This window comes from Lolium perenne, chromosome 5, assembly GCF_019359855.2.
Source record: "Lolium perenne isolate Kyuss_39 chromosome 5, Kyuss_2.0, whole genome shotgun sequence".
Lineage (NCBI taxonomy): Eukaryota > Viridiplantae > Streptophyta > Magnoliopsida > Poales > Poaceae > Lolium > Lolium perenne.
Genome location: NC_067248.2, coordinates 232,231,646 through 232,249,698, shown reverse-complemented (window position 1 = coordinate 232,249,698; position 18,053 = coordinate 232,231,646). Strand labels below are relative to the sequence as shown.

The following is an 18,053-nucleotide window of genomic DNA, read 5'->3' as shown; positions in this document are numbered from 1 at the left end:
GGGGGCCTATTTTCTCACGAAGCTTCCGTAAGTCCGAAGGAGAGACGAAGAGGGGCCACGCGAGGGGCCACACCCTAGGCGGCGCGGCCCCCCTTGGCCGCGCGGCCCTGTGGTGTGGGGTCCCCGTGCCGCCTCTTGACCTGCCCTTCCGCCTATAAAAAGTCTCCGTGACGAAACCCCGCACCGAGAACCACGATACGGAAAACCTTCCGTGAGACGCCGCCGCCGCCGATCCCATCTCGGGGATCCAGAGATCGCTCCGGCACCCTGCCGGAGAGGGGAATCATCTCCCGGGAGGACTCTACGCCGCCATGGTCGCCTCCGGTGTGATGTGTGAGTAGTCTACCCCTGGACTATGGGTCCATAGCAGTAGCTAGATGGTTGTCTTCTCCCCATTGTGCTATCATTGTCGGATCTTGTGAGCTGCCTAACATGATCAAGATCATCTATCTGTAATTCTATATGTTGCGTTTGTTGGGATCCGATGAATAGAGAATACTTGTTATGTTGATTATCAAAGCTATGCTTATGTGTTGTTTATGATCTTGCATGCTCTCCGTTATTAGTAGATGCTCTGGCCAAGTTGATGCTAGTAACTCCAAGAGGGAGTATTTATGCTCGATAGTGGGTTCATGCCTCTGTGAATCTGGAGGAGTGACAAGAACCACTAAGGTTATGGATGTGCTGTTGCCACTAGGGATAAAACATTAGTGCTATGTTCAAGGATGTAGTCACTAGTTACATTACGCGCAATACTTAATGCAATTGTCTGTTGTCAGCAACTTAATACTGGAAGGGGTTCGGATGATAACCTGAAGGTGGACTTTTTAGGCATAGATGCAGTTGGATGACGGTCTATGTACTTTGTCGTAATGCCCAATTAAATCTCACTATACTCATCATGATATGTATGTGCATGGTCATGCTCTCTTTATTTGTCAATTGCCCAACTGTAATTTGTTCACCCAACATGCTGTTCGTCTTATGGGAGAGACACCTCTAGTGAACTGTGGACCCCGGTCCAATTCTCTTTACTGAAATACAATCTACTGCAATACTGTTCTACTGTTTTTTGCAAACAATCATCTTCCACACAATACGGTTAATCCTTTGTTACAGCAAGCCGGTGAGATTGACAACCTCACTGTTTCGTTGGGGCAAAGTACTTTGGTTGTGTTGTGCAGGTTCCACGTTGGCGCCGGAATCTCTGGTGTTGCGCCGCACTACATCCCGCCGCCATCAACCTTCAACGTGCTTCTTGGCTCCTCCTGGTTCGATAAACCTTGGTTTCTTTCTGAGGGAAAACTTGCTGCTGTGCGCATCATACCTTCCTCTTGGGGTTGCCCAACGAACGTGTGAAATACACGCCATCACTTACCTTATTAATGAGAACTTAAAGCTTCGATTCTTTGTTCAGCATTGCAGTAATTCAAAACGTCTAAAGCCGCATCACTATGCAACATAGTACGTGGCAGAAGATCGTACTCCAAAAAGAAAAGCCTCTACGAGTGCTAAAAGATACAAAGCAAACAAGGATGTTAATCCTTCCCTCTGCTATAGACGCCTCTACGAGTGCCGAAAATAGCCAGAGTTTTGGAAATACACACAACCCACGTTTGATATTTTACTTATGGAAATATCAAACAACAACGGGCCCATTGGCAGAATCATTGCACCCGAACAATTCGGGAGTGACTGTCGAAACATACATCGGTTGAAAGCAAAGTTGCACATACAACGGGTTTAGCAAGACCTGCAACACGAGCTGATCACTCAAACGTTTGCTGACCAACGAATACGAAAAAACGCCTAAAACGGACAATTAAGATTTTCTCCCTCAAAAGATTGCCAACGGCAACAACACGGTAAAAGTACATACACATGTATCTACCGAATAAAAAGTTTCGGCTTAACACTTGGATGAAGTAGCCAAAACAACCTATTTACAAAATAACCCTAATCCCTGAAGTTACCCTTGCGGAGTTTCTCTTTCTTCAGGTACCTTCGAATACTCCTCGAGCTTGTCGACAATTATATTGGCAGGCAGCAATACCTTCGGATACAGAGTGTCCAAGTCACCAACCGCGTTGGCAATGGCAAGCAGATTTGCCGAGGGATAATGTGCAAGCACAAGGGCAAGTGCAAACCTGGCCCCTGTGAAAACTTGAGCTCGCACCAAGTCTCGAATCTTCTTGGCATTTTCGAACTCAGACATCAAAGTCAGCAGCGTAGGGGGAATTGCGTTTAAAGGGAACATCGTCTTCCAAACCACCCTCATAGCTTTGTAGCACTTGTCGAAGAAATAGTGGACTTGCTGAACCCGATCCTGAAATAGGGCGACAGCCGAAGCCTTCGAGTGTTCCCGCCAGAAAATCTCTTCGGCTGAGGACAGCTGGGTTAAAGCGTGCACATGCTCGTGAATCCGTTTGTTCTCTTCCGCACGATTCAGAGCTATGACTGGCAAAGGAATAAATAGAGGATCAGACAAGGTGTTGTTGACAAAAGGGCGCAGGGATCAAGAAACTTACAGTTCAAACTCTCGGTAGCTTTATGCAGCTCAGTAAGAGCGTACCGCTCCACTTCGGCCGCAATCTCGCTCTTCTTATTGACAATAGCAGCTAGGGCATAAGTGTTGCGCAGGTCCTTTTCCATCTGGGTGATCCGGTCCTTCATACGCTGGATCCGATCACCTTCAGGAAGAGCACCCGAAGAGTCGTCGACAAATGAGGGCACTGGGAAAACCTGCAGGAAACAGCGTTAAAAAGAATGACGGATATGGTCAAATTGAGCACCCGAAGTAACTCCCATCGGGAGAAGTGCAAGTAAAAATATCATAGCAACATTGCCAGCACGGAGTTTATTACAAACATAAGTTTTGCAGGAGAACAATGTTTCACATCAGCTCGAAGATAAGTTTGTTACAAAAATCAAGGGGCTTGGGTCTGAGTCGATAAACTGGGTCCAGCCGATGACTTCCTTGACGAAACTAGCTCAAGGAGCTGGCGAGCGCAAGTAAGGGCAGACGTTTTAAAGGCGCTTAAGTCAACAAATTGCCCATCTTGCTCTTTCGGCAGCTCCTTAGTCATTTCTTCGATGTCAGCCTTAAAGCCGTGACCCATCATAAGCTGGAAGGCAAGGAGGGCACCATAGGTGCGCGAAGTACGCTTGAATACCTCGATAACCTCCTTGGTGTCAACCGCGAAGGCATCGATCAGCTGCCCCAGAGTTTTGTCCTGCTTGATCTTGGGGAAAATCATCAAGTGCATCCGCGCCAGGGCACCTTTTCCCTTTTCAAGAAGCTCCCGCGTAAGCTGGTGGGAGGCGAGAGCCATCGACACACCATTTGCCGGAGAGTTGTTTGGACCTTTGTCCAAGGCAGCAGCAGGAATGTTGGCGGCTTCTGCAAGAAAGTGAATTGGAAAAGATCATTGATAAAGGAACGAATCCATAAGAGTAATAATCGACAGAGGTGTATGAAAGAGCTTACCAAGCAGTGCCAAAGAAGATTGACGAAGGAGCTCATCCTTTTCAGCTGCCCGAGCTTCCTCCTCTTTTAGCCTCTCCTTTAGTTTGCCCAGCTCCTCTTTCAGGGAGTCGACCTCCTGGCGAGCCGTGGCAGCCTTTTTAATGGCACCGTCCAACTTCGAAGAGGAAGATTTAACTTCCTCCTGCAGTCGAACTTTGTCTGCTTCCAGAGAGGTAAATTGAGAGAAAAAGGCCTCCAAAGAAGATATAACACCTCGCAGATCCTTAAGGAAAAAAGGATGTTTTGCAAAGAATCGTTAGACAAGGCACAGTTCAAGAAATTCGCGTTGTATTCAACAAGGACTTACAGAAGGAGGAGTCGTGGTGGCGGTAGGAACATCTTTTCCCTTGGAAAGGGAAGAAGCAGTCGATGCCTGAGCTGCGGGAGCTGCCTTAGGAGCCGAAGCTTCGGAAGCGGCAACAGCCGGCGGAACCTCATCAGATCTGGCTTTCTTAGGCGGAGGCTCAGTGAAACCTTCTTCCCTACAAAAAGGAAATGGTCGACAGAAGTTATGAAAAGAATGCGAGAAACAAGGGGACAAAATATAGCAAAAAGGAAGAAGGTACTTACATATCGAGGAGATCGTCTTCGTCGGCAAAGCCACCGGTTGATCTCTTCACGGGTGAAGCCCTGGTCTCCTCCATAGCTGCATTAACAAAGGCATCACGATCAGCGTTATCATCACGCACTGATCCCTCTGTGTCGCAAGCGTCATCGGCTGAGGGAGGAAGATCGGTGTGAACGGTTTCGGAATCTATCGGATCATCGTGATCGCTCTCTGGGCCTGTATGCTCGATAGTGTGAAAATCAACGGGTACTGAAGAGCCTCTTCCCTCAGAAGTATCGTTTGGCGAATCGTGCAAATCTCCAGGGACTATGGGGATCTGTCGAAAAGAAAAATGAATAAGAATAGTGGTAATTATGTTGACTAAGTAAAAGTAACGTGATAAGAATTTGAAAGGGAAAGTTACCTCTGGTGGTGGATGATCGGCATCAAGGGGAGTGTAAGAAGATATCAATGGGATCGAGTCTTCTTGACTAAAGAAAGTAAGGCGACGGACTTCATCGAGCAATTCCTTTTCCGACAGTTCGGCAGCATTAACCCTGGTCTCATCCTTTGGACCTGAATACAACCACATCGGACGAACTCTGGCCATGACTGGTTGGACCCGACGTTTCAGGAACACTGTTGCCACCTCTGTGCCGACCATGGTTTGGCCATCGGCCTCTTTGATTCGAAGAAATTTGGCAAATAATTCATCGGCTGCTACTCTTTCGTCGGGAGAGAGAATGTTCTTCCAGGAATTCTTAGGCTTGGCTTCAAGGACGTCGGTAAAGCAAGGAAGCTGGGATTCGGGTGACAAGGAATCCTTGACGTAAAACCATTTCAGTCTCCACCCTTGCACAGATTCTCTCATTGGGAAATTGAAGTAATTAACATCCGAACGAGCTACAAACCCCACCCCTCCGGTGACAAAGGATCCATTACTACTGATGTATCTCTTCACATAGAAGATCTTTTTCCACAGCCCAAAATGAGGTTTGATGCCCAGAAATGCCTCGCAAAGGGTGATGAACATAGCAACGTGGAGGATTGAGTTGGGAGTGAGTTCCCATAATTGGATCTCGTAAGTTCGCAAGAGATGGAGGAGGAATTCGTGAGCGGGGAGTGAAAGACCCCGATATAGGAACGACAAGAACATCACGGTAAAGCCAGCATGGGGATTAGGCCGAGAAATCGCACCTGGAAAGATCACATTCCCCTCGTCGGAGGAGATTAGTCCCAGGCTTCGGGATCTTTTCTCATCACGCTTGGTGACGGTTGACGCTATCCAATCTCCGGGCTTGGCTACCGAACTTGGTGGGGGAGGAGCGTTCGGGGCGCTCCCCTTCGGAAGATTCGAGGAAGATTTGGTGGCGGCGCCTCCGCTAGTAGAACTGGCGGCGGCAGTAAGGCCCTTCTTCTTCACCATCGCGAGATCCGGAGAAGATCGGAAAAGCAGTGGTGGCGGCGCAGCAGTAGCAAAGGGAGGAAGAAGGAGAAGAACGAGGAGATGCTATGGAAAATGTGGGAGAAGATTAGGGATTGCCCTTTGAAGATTTTAAGGAGAACTCGAGAACTGTGTAGGCACGTGTCGTTGCTACCGGTTCATTCAGTGGAACTTTTCTATTAAAGATTGCAGAAATCGAGGAGACGCCTTGGTGACTGTGCGAAAAGGGCCAGACAAAGAAAGAATAGGCCCAGCAGGTTACGTCCTGTCAGTCAAAATCAAGATATTAGTAACGCGTCATCAATGACGTCATGAAAAATGCTCAAAACATTCGAAGGAATGAAAAGGTATCGGATGGTCAACTTGAGTCTACGCACGGATAGCCAGCATCCGCACCTAGACTCGGGGGCTACTCCCATCGGGAGCGCCGGATGCGCACCCGACAGAATGAAGATTCGAAGAAAAAAAGGCCTTGTAGGAAGTAATAATTGTTCGACTCGAGTCTACACCCGGTTGCAAGCACCCGTGCCCAGACTCGGGGGCTACTCCCATCGGGAGCGCTGGACGCGCACCCGATAGAACTTTTTTCGCCCTCCAGGATCATGCCCGGGGACTTGATTCTGTGTAGTTAACCAGCAAAAGTTGGGCACGTTACTCATTATCCCTTGCATGAGGAAACTATATCGGATGACCTACGAAGACTTGCAGAAAAACTTCGGCAGAGAAAAATGTTCGAGTGGTACAACTTGAGTCTACACACGGATTGCAAGCATCCGTACCTAGACTCGGGGGCTACTCCCATCGGGAGCGCTGACGCGTACCCGATAGAAGAAGATGATGCAGACAGAAGGAAAACAAGAACGATTGAGGAGAGATAATCGGAAGAAGACATGCTTCAGTCTCGACCCGAACTATGTTCGGCTAGACACTCGGGGGCTACTGACGTGGGCACTACCCTTCGGGTAACCAACGTTGCTCTACCCTATACGGTCCAGCTGGAGGCCCATGAAGGTACCCGATGGCAAGGTGGGCCACTAGGGCGGTGCAACGGAAGATTCCTTGAAGTACAAGACACGGAAGGAGCCGAACAAGGAAAGTTTAGAGATAGATCTACTGTAAAACCTAGTTGTACTCGATTAGATCTCTTGAGACCTGGCCTCCTATATAAAGGCCAGGAGAGGGGCTGTCGAGGGACATAACCCATCTTAGCGACCTTAGCCAACAGAAGCTTAGAGCTAGGTTACCCTAGTACTTAGCCATCTCGACGAGATCTCTGCCGAACTATTTGGCACCCCATTGTAACCCATTATTATCATAATCAAGAACAGACATGCAGGACGTAAGGGTTTTACCTCATCGAGGGCCCCGAACCTGGGTAAATCGCTCTCCCCGCTTGTCTGTGAACCGATGTCTCGTGTCAGCTTGCAGGATTCCATCAACCCTAAAGCCCCTATTGGAGGGCATTGCCGAGGAGCACCCTCGACATCGTGACTTGATCCTTAATAAAAAGAATTTTGGCCAGAATTCAACATAAGCATGATTATCAATGGTAATACGATTGACAGAGAGAAGATTTTTAGAGGCATCTTGTGAATGAAGGATATTGTTTAATAGAATTTTACGAGTGGGGGTTTTAATAACTGAGTGACCAATATGGTTAATTTTCATACCTGCATCATTGGCGGTGGGAATTTGTTCCTGTCCACGATACTTGTCGCGGATAGTTACTTACTCCAGCTTGCTCGTGATGTAATCTGTTGCTCCGTTGTCCATGTACCAATTAGTGTCGACACAATAAGAGGCATCATTTGCGGAGTGTCCCTCTTGATCTTTATCATTGTAATGGTACCAACAGTCTCGTGCACTATGGCCAGGTTTGCTGCAGATTTGGCAAGGGATCTTGGCACGATCCGATCCCTGTTTTCCGTTGCCATATGTGTTGTTAAGAGAGGGTGGGGCTCCTCTGTTGTTGTTGTTGTTGTTGTTGTTGTTGTTGTTGTTGTTGTTGTTGTTGTTGTTGTTGTTGTTGTTGTTGTTGTTGTTGTTTTTGTTGAAGAAGGGTCGGCCACCACGACCTTGGCCACGTCCTCCATTATCGCGGCCACGAGGGAAACCTCCACGTCCACGACCATGTGCCGCAGAAAAGTTTGCGGATGACTTGAAATTGCCGCCACTCTCCATGCCTGACCCGCCGAGAAGTTCAATGCGCTGGTCAAAATTCGTTTGCGTGAACAGATCGTCGAGGGTGGTTGCCTCCGTACGAGCATCCAGGGACGACACAATAGGATTGTAGTTCTCGTCAAGCCCTGCGAGTATATATGAGATGAGTTCATCCTCATAAAGTGGCTTGATAGCTATGGCCAACTGTTCTGCATATGACTTCATCTCAGCGAAGTAGGTTGTCACAGTCTTGTTTTCCTTCCTTCCATTAGCAAGGGCAATACAAAGGTTCTTGATCCGAGAGCGTGACGTAGAGGAGAACATGCTCGCAAGCGCATCCCATACAGCCTTGGAGGTCATCAGACATCCTAGGATCTCCTGATCCTGTGCTTCCCAGATCGCATATGCCTAGTCTGGCACAATAGCGATGGTATCCGTGGAGGTGATGGTCCTTGTTGGCGCCGCCGTGGTACCATCAAGGTACCCAAAGAGTTGAGCCCCCTTAATCTTCGGAAGGAATTGAGCACGCCATAGGAGAAAATTTCCACATGCAAGTTTCTCTGAAACTTGATGATTGAGAGTGATGATGGCTGGATTTGTCGCCATGGATGAGGCCTTGGGATTTTTTTGCTAGACGTAGGTAGAAGAGACCTTCTCTGATACCATATCAAACTAGGAGAATCGACTGCCTTTGTCTCGGCATCGGGTGCATGTTTATATAGGCTAGGAACAACCTCGTGTGGCATTTACAAGAAGCACCAGCAAAAATTAAATGCTAGAATTAACTTGATAATTTTTAGAAGAGGAAGAGAACCAGCCTCAGAATAGGAAGGGAAAGAGGCACTGTCCCCTGGTTAACCTCAATAATGCTAATGTTAATATGAGTTGCTGATGTTTTGTCGAAATATCGATTAATTTCCATTTCCGCAAATTTATGGCAACTCCTTATGTCCCAACTATATGAATTTCAATTTTAGGTCAAAGATGTCGGGAGACCACAATGAGAAGGCGCTACGGGGCAAGAAAATAAAATGCGGCACAACAAGATACAATACAAGAACAAGCAGAAGCAGCGTTGTATTTTTTGCAAAAAAAAAAAACTAGTGGCACTGATGGCAATGACGGGGCCACTAATGCCACTGATGGCAACAGGACCACTACTGGCACCGAGGGCACAAAACTGAAGAAAAAACGCAGGGAGAGGCGCTGAAACAAGCTCGACAATATAACAGATACTGTCTTGGAAGTAAGTCTTGCCACCGCCCTCAGTTGCAGCAAGTTATGGCGGCCAATGCGGATGTGTTCTTCGACATACCGTTTCGATCAATGAGAAGAACATTAGGAAGAATGCAGAATTATGTGTCAGCCTTATCTCGAAGTTGCACAAACGGTACATATTCCCACGTATGGTTTCGCGACATTCAATTGATTCAGACGCGGCCGTGGTCAAAAACTACATTACCCATGTGATGGATCTGGCTTTCAAAGATAACAATTTAATCATGTGAGCATATAATTTAAAGGTAAAATATAGCTACTTATGCATCTTTTTTTACGCACTTGCTCGGATTTATGCAACTAACTAGTTTAAATTTTAGCTTTCACTGGATTCTTATTTGTATCTCAGTATTGGATGGCCCAAGTCTATTATTTCGATTCTTATCTTAGCAATCCAATGAGAGATTTTACGATGCAAAGGAACTTATTGATAGGTGATTGTTCTTACATCTGCATAATGTAAACTAATGCCGTCTGTATTATTCTAAGGATTTTATGTCATTCATATTGTTTAGATCATTTACCGCATTTCGCTCGTGGGGACAAAATGTAGAGAAGATCAGTTACACATCACTAGGGCATAACATGTTTTTCCCGGTTAGTTTTCCTACCACTTATATTAGTCACTGATTTATTTATTGGATAGAATATGAACCGTATAATTTCTATGTTCTATGACTCAGTGTCAGCAGCCAGAAAGATCCATGTTATGTGGCTTCTATGTTGCCTATCATATAAATTTTGTAACGGGCAAAATGCTGGGAAATAAGCAATTTAAATCGGTATGCAAACATGTTCTATTTTCTTTTTACTATATATTTTTCATATTTTGTACATCGTTTGAACATAAGTATTTATTACCTTGCAGCCTAAGTTGGATGTGGGGGAGCTGACGGATCTGATACTAACAAAGTTCCGCGATTAGATGTGCTCGTTTCTGTTACAACAAGTGGTTACTCCCACTGGACTGTTCCACGATCTTCCTGCTAGAGATGTGTTGCAAATATATGAAACAATCTATGTCATATATAGTCCGAAACTTTATCTTTGTTCTTTAAAAATGTTGATTGTGATTTTCAAAACTATAAATTGTTATGCATGTCTTGTGTATATATGAATGTGTTATGTGGATCGAGTAAAGAGTTATATATCTAGTGTTATGCTCATACACTGCCACGCCAGTTGGAATAAGTTGGCGTGCGCAAAAAAATGAAAAGGGTGCAACAATAATGGAAGCATGCAACGATGGTTCATACCCCTATAACAAAATAACAGTGTGCAGAACGACACGCGAGCACACGAACTATTAGGAGAATGTTGCCCACACACTATCATTAACGATAATGGCAGCGTGCAGGCGCGGCACGCGACTAGTACTTTACCTATCAGTCACGTGTCAAGTGGGCACGCGACTACTAGCTGATACCACTGACGTATTACCAGTCGTGGGCCAATGCCCGCGGCTCGTAGGCAAAATTCGCACGTGATAGGCTTTTGCCTAGTAGTGATAGTTATGTTGAGGCCGGGTGTAATATTTAAGCATTTTAATTAATAAAGCCTCTTTTATAATAAAAATTGTAGCTGCGTCTCTATTTGTCCACTTTGTAGATCACCAGTTACTTCTACCAAAGTAGTTGTTGTCGCGTTGTTCTTGTTCTTGTTCTTGACTAAATGTACAAAATTCACTTAGGGCATTTTCACCGAGGAGCTCACAAGCGCCCCAATAGCAATTTGGGGGCCAACAGTAAAATTGAGCTCGCGCGTTCAATAAAGCGCTGGCGCCGTTTTAAGCCCAATAAAACCACCGGCACCCCGTGTCAGCCCCTTCTCGCAGGGTGCTAAATAGACGCGTCGGCGCCTCATACCAGGTAGGAAAACGCCCGCGGGCCAGCCATGTCAGCGAATCAATGGCCGACGCCTTCATAAATGTGATGCCTCATATGCTCTGCCCGCCGGTTGCCGATGAAGCCACTGGTTCTCCACACGGAGACGCCGCCGTAAATGCGACGCCTGGGATGCTCTGCTGTCTGTTGCCGACAAAGCCACCGGTTCTCCACACGCAGACGCCTCCGTAAATGCGACACCTTGGATGCTCTGCGACTAGTTGGCTCCGCTGATTTATGCCGCACTAGCCTCTCCTCGCCACCACCGACTAGCCCCTCCGCCGTAGTATCCTCTCCTCTCCACCATCGATGCTCTCCACTCCAGAACAATGCCGCGGCGGCTGGCGAACACGTACTCGATGCTAGGCTAGAACAGCCGTGCGCCGCAAGCACCACCGCAACCACATCCTAAGCCCATGGTCCCGCCGCAGCTGGAGCCCGTGGCCCCGCCGTAGCCTCGTGCCGAGTTTGAGCTACTGAACTTCAACTCGGACGACTCCCAGTTCGACGAGTGGAACGAGGCGTTCATAGCAGACGCAGAAGCCAAAGCGGTGGAGTAGGTGGCGCGGTGGGGCGAGGAGCAGCAGGTCCATTGTGACCTGGAGCAGGTGGTGATCCTAGCCTCCTTCAACACGCAACCCTTGTGGAGGTTGCAGGAGGAACAACTCGAGTACGTCAAGGACACCAACTTCGAGCATGCCATCGAGATCTTGCGCTTGCAGGCGGGCACAGAGGAGGCGGGTCGTCTCCTCATGGCGGCCGAACAGCAGAAACTGTGCCAGACCGAGGCGGCCGCTCGCGAGCAAGCGAGGCTTGCCCAGAACAAGGAGTCTCGCCAGTGGCTGGCTGCGCTGAGGGGGCAACACCGGCGGCGGCCATGCTCCACCGCCAGATGCGGAAAACAAGGGAGAAGAGGTGGGCACGGCTGCAAGCAGCAAAGGGAAAGAACGACGCCAAGGCAGACCCGTCGCTCGCCCTAATCGACGGCCAGTACATTAGGGTTAAGTCTAGTTTGTAGTTTAAATTTTATTAAATTTTATGTAAATTTGAATGAAATTATGTCGGTTGATTAGTCAAAAGTAATTTTCCGGATTTCTTTGAGGTTGTTAGTGTGTACTACCGCTACCCAAATTAGGAAGCAGGTGATGGGACACTCATAGCGTTGCCGGCGCTTATGCTCTTACCGGCTTACCGTCACTGTTGGGAGGAAATATGGAATCCGAACGAGCAAACCGAGCGTCACTCACCACCACAGTTCGGAATCATCATCAGGCAGAGCACACATGACACCAGATTCAGTTCACCAAAGTAAAACCGTCGCCGGGGAGAACCGGTTCCGACAGCGATTTTCGCAAGAAAGTCGACGTCCAAAAACAGATTCCCATGGGCCGCCGGATAAGATGAAGTGAATCCCGGCCGCAGGCGGAGCAGTCGTCATGAAGCAGTCAAATGGCTCCTACCGATCCACGCTCACTCGGCTAGACTGCTATCAAAGTAGTTGTTGCGTTGTTCTTGACTGAATGTACCAGATTCACTTGCAGTCAACGTTTGAATGAATACGTGCATTTTACATGCACTATTCATCACAAGCAATCCGAACTAGCAAACGGAATGTCCCTCATCACCACAGCTAGAACCATCATCACGCAGAGCACACATGTCACAGATTCAGTTCATCCAGCGATCCGCCGTCGCCGGCGCGGCGAGGATCGGCTCCGACAGCGATTTTCACGAGAAATCGACGACGACGACGACAGTTTCACATGGTCAGGATAAGGTAAAGTGATACTCGGCCGGAATGGCGGATCGCTAGACGTGCATGAAGCACTCAAGTTGCTCGCATGGCAGTGCACTGCCATGGCTTGTACCGATCCGATCCACCTGCAGACTCCTCGGTTAGGCTCTGGATAATGGGAGATAAAGAAAAAAAGGCTGCGTCCTGTGGCGTCCAAGACATGGATAGATTTCTTCTTCTTCAGTTCTTCTCGCTGTAGCCGGGAGGTCGGGTTACTGTCGGGTAGACCCGGGATCGCTGCGACGGCGACGGCCGGCGGGTCGCTGCTGAATCCGTATCTCAATCGTTCGATTCCTAATCATTACCTTTTATCCTGACCCTCCTCGATGCGTCCTCGGCCAAATTTTCCTTCGTTTTCGGTGCCTACATGGATCGAGACCCCCTGGTCCAGGCCTCGTTCCTTTGAGAACAAAGTTTGGATAAATGTACTCACAATTTGTTCATAAAAGGATGTTGAAGGTTTTTGTAAATTTAAATGTATCTATGCACTAAAAAAAAGTCTAAATACACCCAAATCTAATTTAGACAAACCTACCACATACTTTTATGGATAGTACAAATTTCAGAGTTAACTTGGGCAGTGCCCTTCCCTACAGCCTCTTCGTGTCTACGGTTCAGTTTTTGCATCTGAAATCCAAACGACATTCTCAAATTACGTGGTTTTTATGTTCATGTGATGCTGCTGAACCTCTGTGTTCCAAAGGCGGCATAATTCCGTCCCTCTTTGTTTACCTCGTTTCCGGATCACTCACACACATTTGGGACAAAACCTGAGCCATCACGCATTCACTCACGCCACGGGCCCTTCCCCTTCGTCCCTGATTATCGATCCGATCGAAGCGAGGACCAGGCATTCGATCTGTTTCTCCAGCGTTTCAGATCCGGCGCACAGTGATGACACACTGATCACTTCGCGAGCTACAGTTCCATCGATCATGGTCCGATCAACACCATGCCATTGCCATCGCTGCCCGATCGCCATCGCCGCTCTCGGCCCACCCGGCTGCAACCGCAACCGCACCAAGTGCGATCGGAGGTCGGAGCTCGACGTCGACGCGTCGGTCCGTCCACCGGGCACGTCGCGCGGTTTCGCTCCATGGAAACTGAAATGAGTAGCGGGAGGGAGAGGGACATGTACGTATAATGCGGCAATGCCCGTTAGCGGGGTGAACATGGGGCGCGAGAGGAGGAGCGCGAGAGAAGGAGGGAGCGACGCGACGGGGGTAGCCCTTGAAGTTATCCATGGCCAACGGATGTAGATTTGGGGTGCACCCCCAGGATCGGCAAGTTGGGCGGGACGATGGTGATCGGCAGCTAGCCATATGGTGATCGGCGGGATGATGGTGCTGGACTGCTGGCTGTGAGTGTGAGCACATTTCAGTGATCCATATGGTGGTAAACTCTATCTACTGCGGCTTGCTGGTTTCAGTACTACCATATTATTAAGTACTGCCTTGCCAAAATTTGGCATGGTTTACAAATTGCAAAGAAAAAATTTCTGATCACCAGTTTCTGTACCAATATTATGTCTATCAAAATATAAAAAAAATCATGAAAATGTATTACTGTATTAATTTTCTGAACGGATGGTCAAACAAACCTTGAAGAGCCTTTGGTCGACGCGCGCAGCCTGTAAAACAGTTGCACCTTGACAAGGAGGTAGCGTAGACGCACACGAGATTCATCAGATACTGCCCAAATTTCCTGAAACCGCTGCGAAGTCTCGGCTGAATAAAAAACGAGCACCATGCTTCCAAGCAAAATTTCCTTCCATCGCCCCTGAGCGTGGCCTATGTATGCAAGTACAGTACCAGTACACTGACAGACAGAGAAGGTATCTTTCCGTTCCATGTACAAAGGCAGGGTCCCACGCACAGATGCCCTTAGGTATTCCATTCTTGTACGAAAGGGGCTCCATGGATGCAGTGTACATAACCAGCTTACTCAGCAGCAGGTCCAGCTGTATGTACGCAGCCATCAATATATTTTCTCAGGCAGGCAGGCAGGCACAGCCTGTTCTTCAGAGACGACAAGGCTACAGCAGGTCGCGCGATTCAGTGGGGGTTTCTGCACGGGGTAAAGAAAAACGAAGCCGAGCGCGACGTGGAACCTAACTGAAGAAATGGGTATAGCAAGCGCCGGCCCTTTTTTGGGTTCCTTTGGAGGGATTTGTAGGGAGACAGCTAAAAGCCTCAGGAACCTGATGCTGACACCGCGCTCGTATACCATTCGGAGTAGTTACGGCCACCATGTGTGAGAAGATGCTTCCGTGGTGATTTGTAGCATCTCTGTGAAATTTTCGCGGGAAACGGTTTGAATTTGGTGGAAAACGGTTAAATTCTGGACGTGGTACAGGATTCTACCGCGGGAAAGAATGACGGGGAAGCCGTTTGAGTGCCAGGAAATGAGATCCAGCAAAGAGCGGATAAAAGGGACGGCTAACCTACCCAAGCTGGGCGACAGTGACGCCCGTCTGTTTCTACATAGACCAGGACATGAACATACACAAGTAGTACCACCAAATGTGATGCCGAGGTGATCAGGAAAAGGGTATGCCGCTGGCCACGGTGTAATGAGAATTCCAGCAAAATACTTCAATTAGATTGATGAGCCCACTCAAAATGTTCGATAAGTGGAGATCATAGGGATAAACATGTTCATACTTCCCATCTCAAAACAAAGTGCAAAATAGATAGTATCATACCAGTATATGCCAGCCAGCGGCTCTTATACATATTGGAAGAGAGATGGTGATTCTAAATATTGTCACCATATCTAGTACATGATCTACTACTTTCGAGACCATATAATCTCCGCCAACACGGGAAGAATCAAAGTTGAATGTTGGTTCAGCAGGAATTTCTAGCATCCCCGACCCGGACCGTCTCTTGGTACATTCGGCGTCTGATGGATAAATCAGTTTCAGTCCTGGAGTCTAGAGACCGTTAGCTTAGGAGCTTCACGCACTCGCCATACTTCTTCTGTACAAAAATATGGGCCTCCGTGATTATCAGTGATCGTCGTCTAGAACTCGATCTCTGGATGATCTGCTCCTTGTAAATGACCTGTGAACAATACAAGCTATTAGCCTAAGGTGAATTGGCAAGGATTGCAACGAAGTAGTGACCCATCGTCAGGTACACGAACCATCGAAATTTGGTGCCAAAACCCCATTCTCCTGGCCTTGCGCATTGTCCATCTGCAACGAGTTTTGGGGATTCGCCTCCCAGAAATCCTGTTGCTGAAAAAACGAGATAAATAAAGAGTATTAAGATAAGATGCTTATTACCAACTCTCATCAATTAGTTATACTAGTACAATTTTCAGACAACAATCACCTGCTTTTGAAAAGGGTACTGCGCTGCGTCCGGCACAGCCATGTCTAACAGGCCCATGGAACACTGGTTCCCCATAGCACCGGAGCTGAAGGACTGGAAAAGGTCTGCTTGGTCGCAAAATGGGAACACTCCACCGGAACTCTCCAAAGGAAAACCCGAACTCGATGAAGGACCGAGGGCTTGGTGCATCTGAGAGTACACAGATGAAACAGCATGTTAGAGGCAGATCGTTCCATAGAGCGAAAACGCGAGAAACGAGATAATTCGAGCTTATTACATCTTTGTGTAGGAGGGTTGACAAGGTGGTGAAGTCGAGTTGCGGGTTCACTGTGGAAAGCTTCATGGACAAGAACTGAAAGAGTGAAGCAGCGGTTAGGATTATTAGAATTCAGTGAGAATTACAGTACAGTCTGGTGCTGTGAAACGGAATGAGTAATTGTGTGCTGCGTCTAACCTCGACTTGCTGCTGCAGCGACTGCACGTAGTTTATGATCTCATCGAGCATGAGCGCTTTGCCGATCACCTAGATACAGCAGGGAGTTTGTTCAAATTAGACAAACTATGGTCACAACTGACAACACTCTGAGAGAACGCTGCATATCCTATTCTGGAAAAGTGTTGGTACCTTGTTACATCCTGGCACCAGGTCCTGGAGGAATTTCATCTTGATGGTAATCTTCTCTCTTCTAACCTATTATAACCCACAATTGAAGACAGTGAGTACTCAATTTCGCACTCAAGCACAAATTTGTTCATACAATTGAAACAACTAGCAAAAGGGCAAGTGAAATTTGACAGCGAATTCTCACCCTCTCCGCAAGGCTGTGGCTGTCCGTGGCCTGGCCTCTCCTGGCCCGGACGTGGACGTAGTCCCTGGGCGGCTCATCCGCCGCCGCCGCGGCCTGCTTGGACCTGGAGCTCTTCCCCTTGGCCTGCTTCCGGCCCCTCTCGCCGCCGGCCGAGCCGTCGCTGGCCCCCGCCGCCGCATCCTCCTCCACCTTGGGCCTCACCGCGCCCTCCTCAATTTTGCACTTCTTCGAGTCCGGCCGCGTCTCCTCCCCGACCTGCAAACCGGCGTCAGGTTCCGCTAGAACCAAGCAGCAGGAAACCAATAATGCGCGGTAGAAAGAAAATCAAAGAATCGATTTTGCGCCCTCCCCCACCTTGGCGAAACCGGCCGCGGCGGCCTCCTTGCCCTTCCTCTTCTTGGCATTCGCGCCGCCGTAGGCCCACGCCGGGTCGGAGACCGAGGACCCCTCGCGCGACGCGGCGCCGAGCTCGCCGCCAGCGGTGCCCTCTGCCGGTCCGAACGGACCTCCGCCGAAGCTGGGCATCTCCGCTGCGAACCCGGCGCCGGCGCCGGCGCAGAGGTTGTCAAAGAAGGCGCCGTCTAGGCCGGGCACGCCGAAGTCGAGCCCCGCGGAGCCCATGAGCAGCCTGGCGACGAGGTCCCCGTCCATGGATCCGTCTCCGGCAGCAGGCAGCGATGATTGCGCAGGAAGCAAAGGGGGGTGAGGAGAGGAGAGTAGAAGCTGAAGTGGACTTGGGGAAAGTGGTGGTGGGTGCGAGCGGGGAGGGACGGTAGGTGGGTGGGAGGGGATTCCGCGGATTGATTTATAGAAAGGTTTCGGGCCGCGGTGCCGGTGGAGGGCAGCGCGGCGCGGCGCGGAGTGGACGGAGATGCTTGCGGCGGTGGGCTACCGCGGGTGGAGGTCTCAGGTCAAAACAAGACGAGGTAATGGTGGTGGGCTACCGCGGGTGGAGGTCTCAGGTCAAAACAAGACGAGGTAATGGTGGTGGTAACCTTGCAGCTTGCAGTAATGGAGACAGCGCTCCGGGATTTTCGCTGCGGAGACGGTGATGTTTTTTACGGTTTTACCCCTCTGCGCGCCGCTCTTGGTCTCTGCCCGCCGCCGCGCCGCGCTAACGGAGAAAAATAAGGAATGGTTTGGGTTTTTTTAACTTTTCGACGAGCGTACGTGTGGCCTCGTGATTGGAGAGCACGAACGGATGCTCTGCCCATATCACGGCCTCGGATTTGCGATTTGACGGTAGCGCAGGACAAACTTCTCAATCGCAATG

At 48.9% G+C, this 18,053-nt stretch overlaps 1 protein-coding gene and 1 non-coding gene across 2 annotated transcripts; both read right to left on the bottom strand.

Annotated features, from left to right (window-relative positions):
• Positions 1 to 7,727: 7,727 nt before the first annotated feature.
• On the bottom strand, positions 7,728 to 7,863 carry LOC127304934 (small nucleolar RNA Z247). Its single transcript, XR_007853597.1, has one exon. It is a non-coding gene; the product is annotated as a small nucleolar RNA Z247 (small nucleolar RNA).
• Positions 7,864 to 15,236: 7,373 nt separating this feature from the next.
• Positions 15,237 to 17,706, bottom strand: LOC127302234 (transcription factor bHLH49). Its single transcript, XM_051332652.2, has 8 exons — positions 17,135 to 17,706; positions 16,781 to 17,035; positions 16,597 to 16,662; positions 16,426 to 16,494; positions 16,249 to 16,323; positions 15,972 to 16,160; positions 15,781 to 15,874; positions 15,237 to 15,698 (listed from the first exon to the last, which is right to left on the bottom strand). The coding sequence occupies exons 1-8, from the start codon at positions 17,429 to 17,431 to the stop codon at positions 15,658 to 15,660; spliced, it is 1,086 nt and encodes a 361-aa protein (XP_051188612.1). The 5' UTR covers positions 17,432 to 17,706; the 3' UTR covers positions 15,237 to 15,657.
• Positions 17,707 to 18,053: the final 347 nt, after the last annotated feature.

Excerpts from the sequence above, each read along its gene's own strand:
- LOC127302234 (XM_051332652.2), bottom strand. The coding sequence starts at position 17,431 with ATGGACGGGGACCTCGTCGCCAGGCTGCTCATGGGCTCCGCGGGGCTC. Across the intron at positions 17,036-17,134 it reads CCGCGGCCGGTTTCGCCAAG|GTCGGGGAGGAGACGCGGCC; the intron begins GTGGGGGAGGGC and ends GCCGGTTTGCAG. Across the intron at positions 16,324-16,425 it reads CGCTGCAGCAGCAAGTCGAG|TTCTTGTCCATGAAGCTTTC; the intron begins GTTAGACGCAGC and ends TCACTCTTTCAG.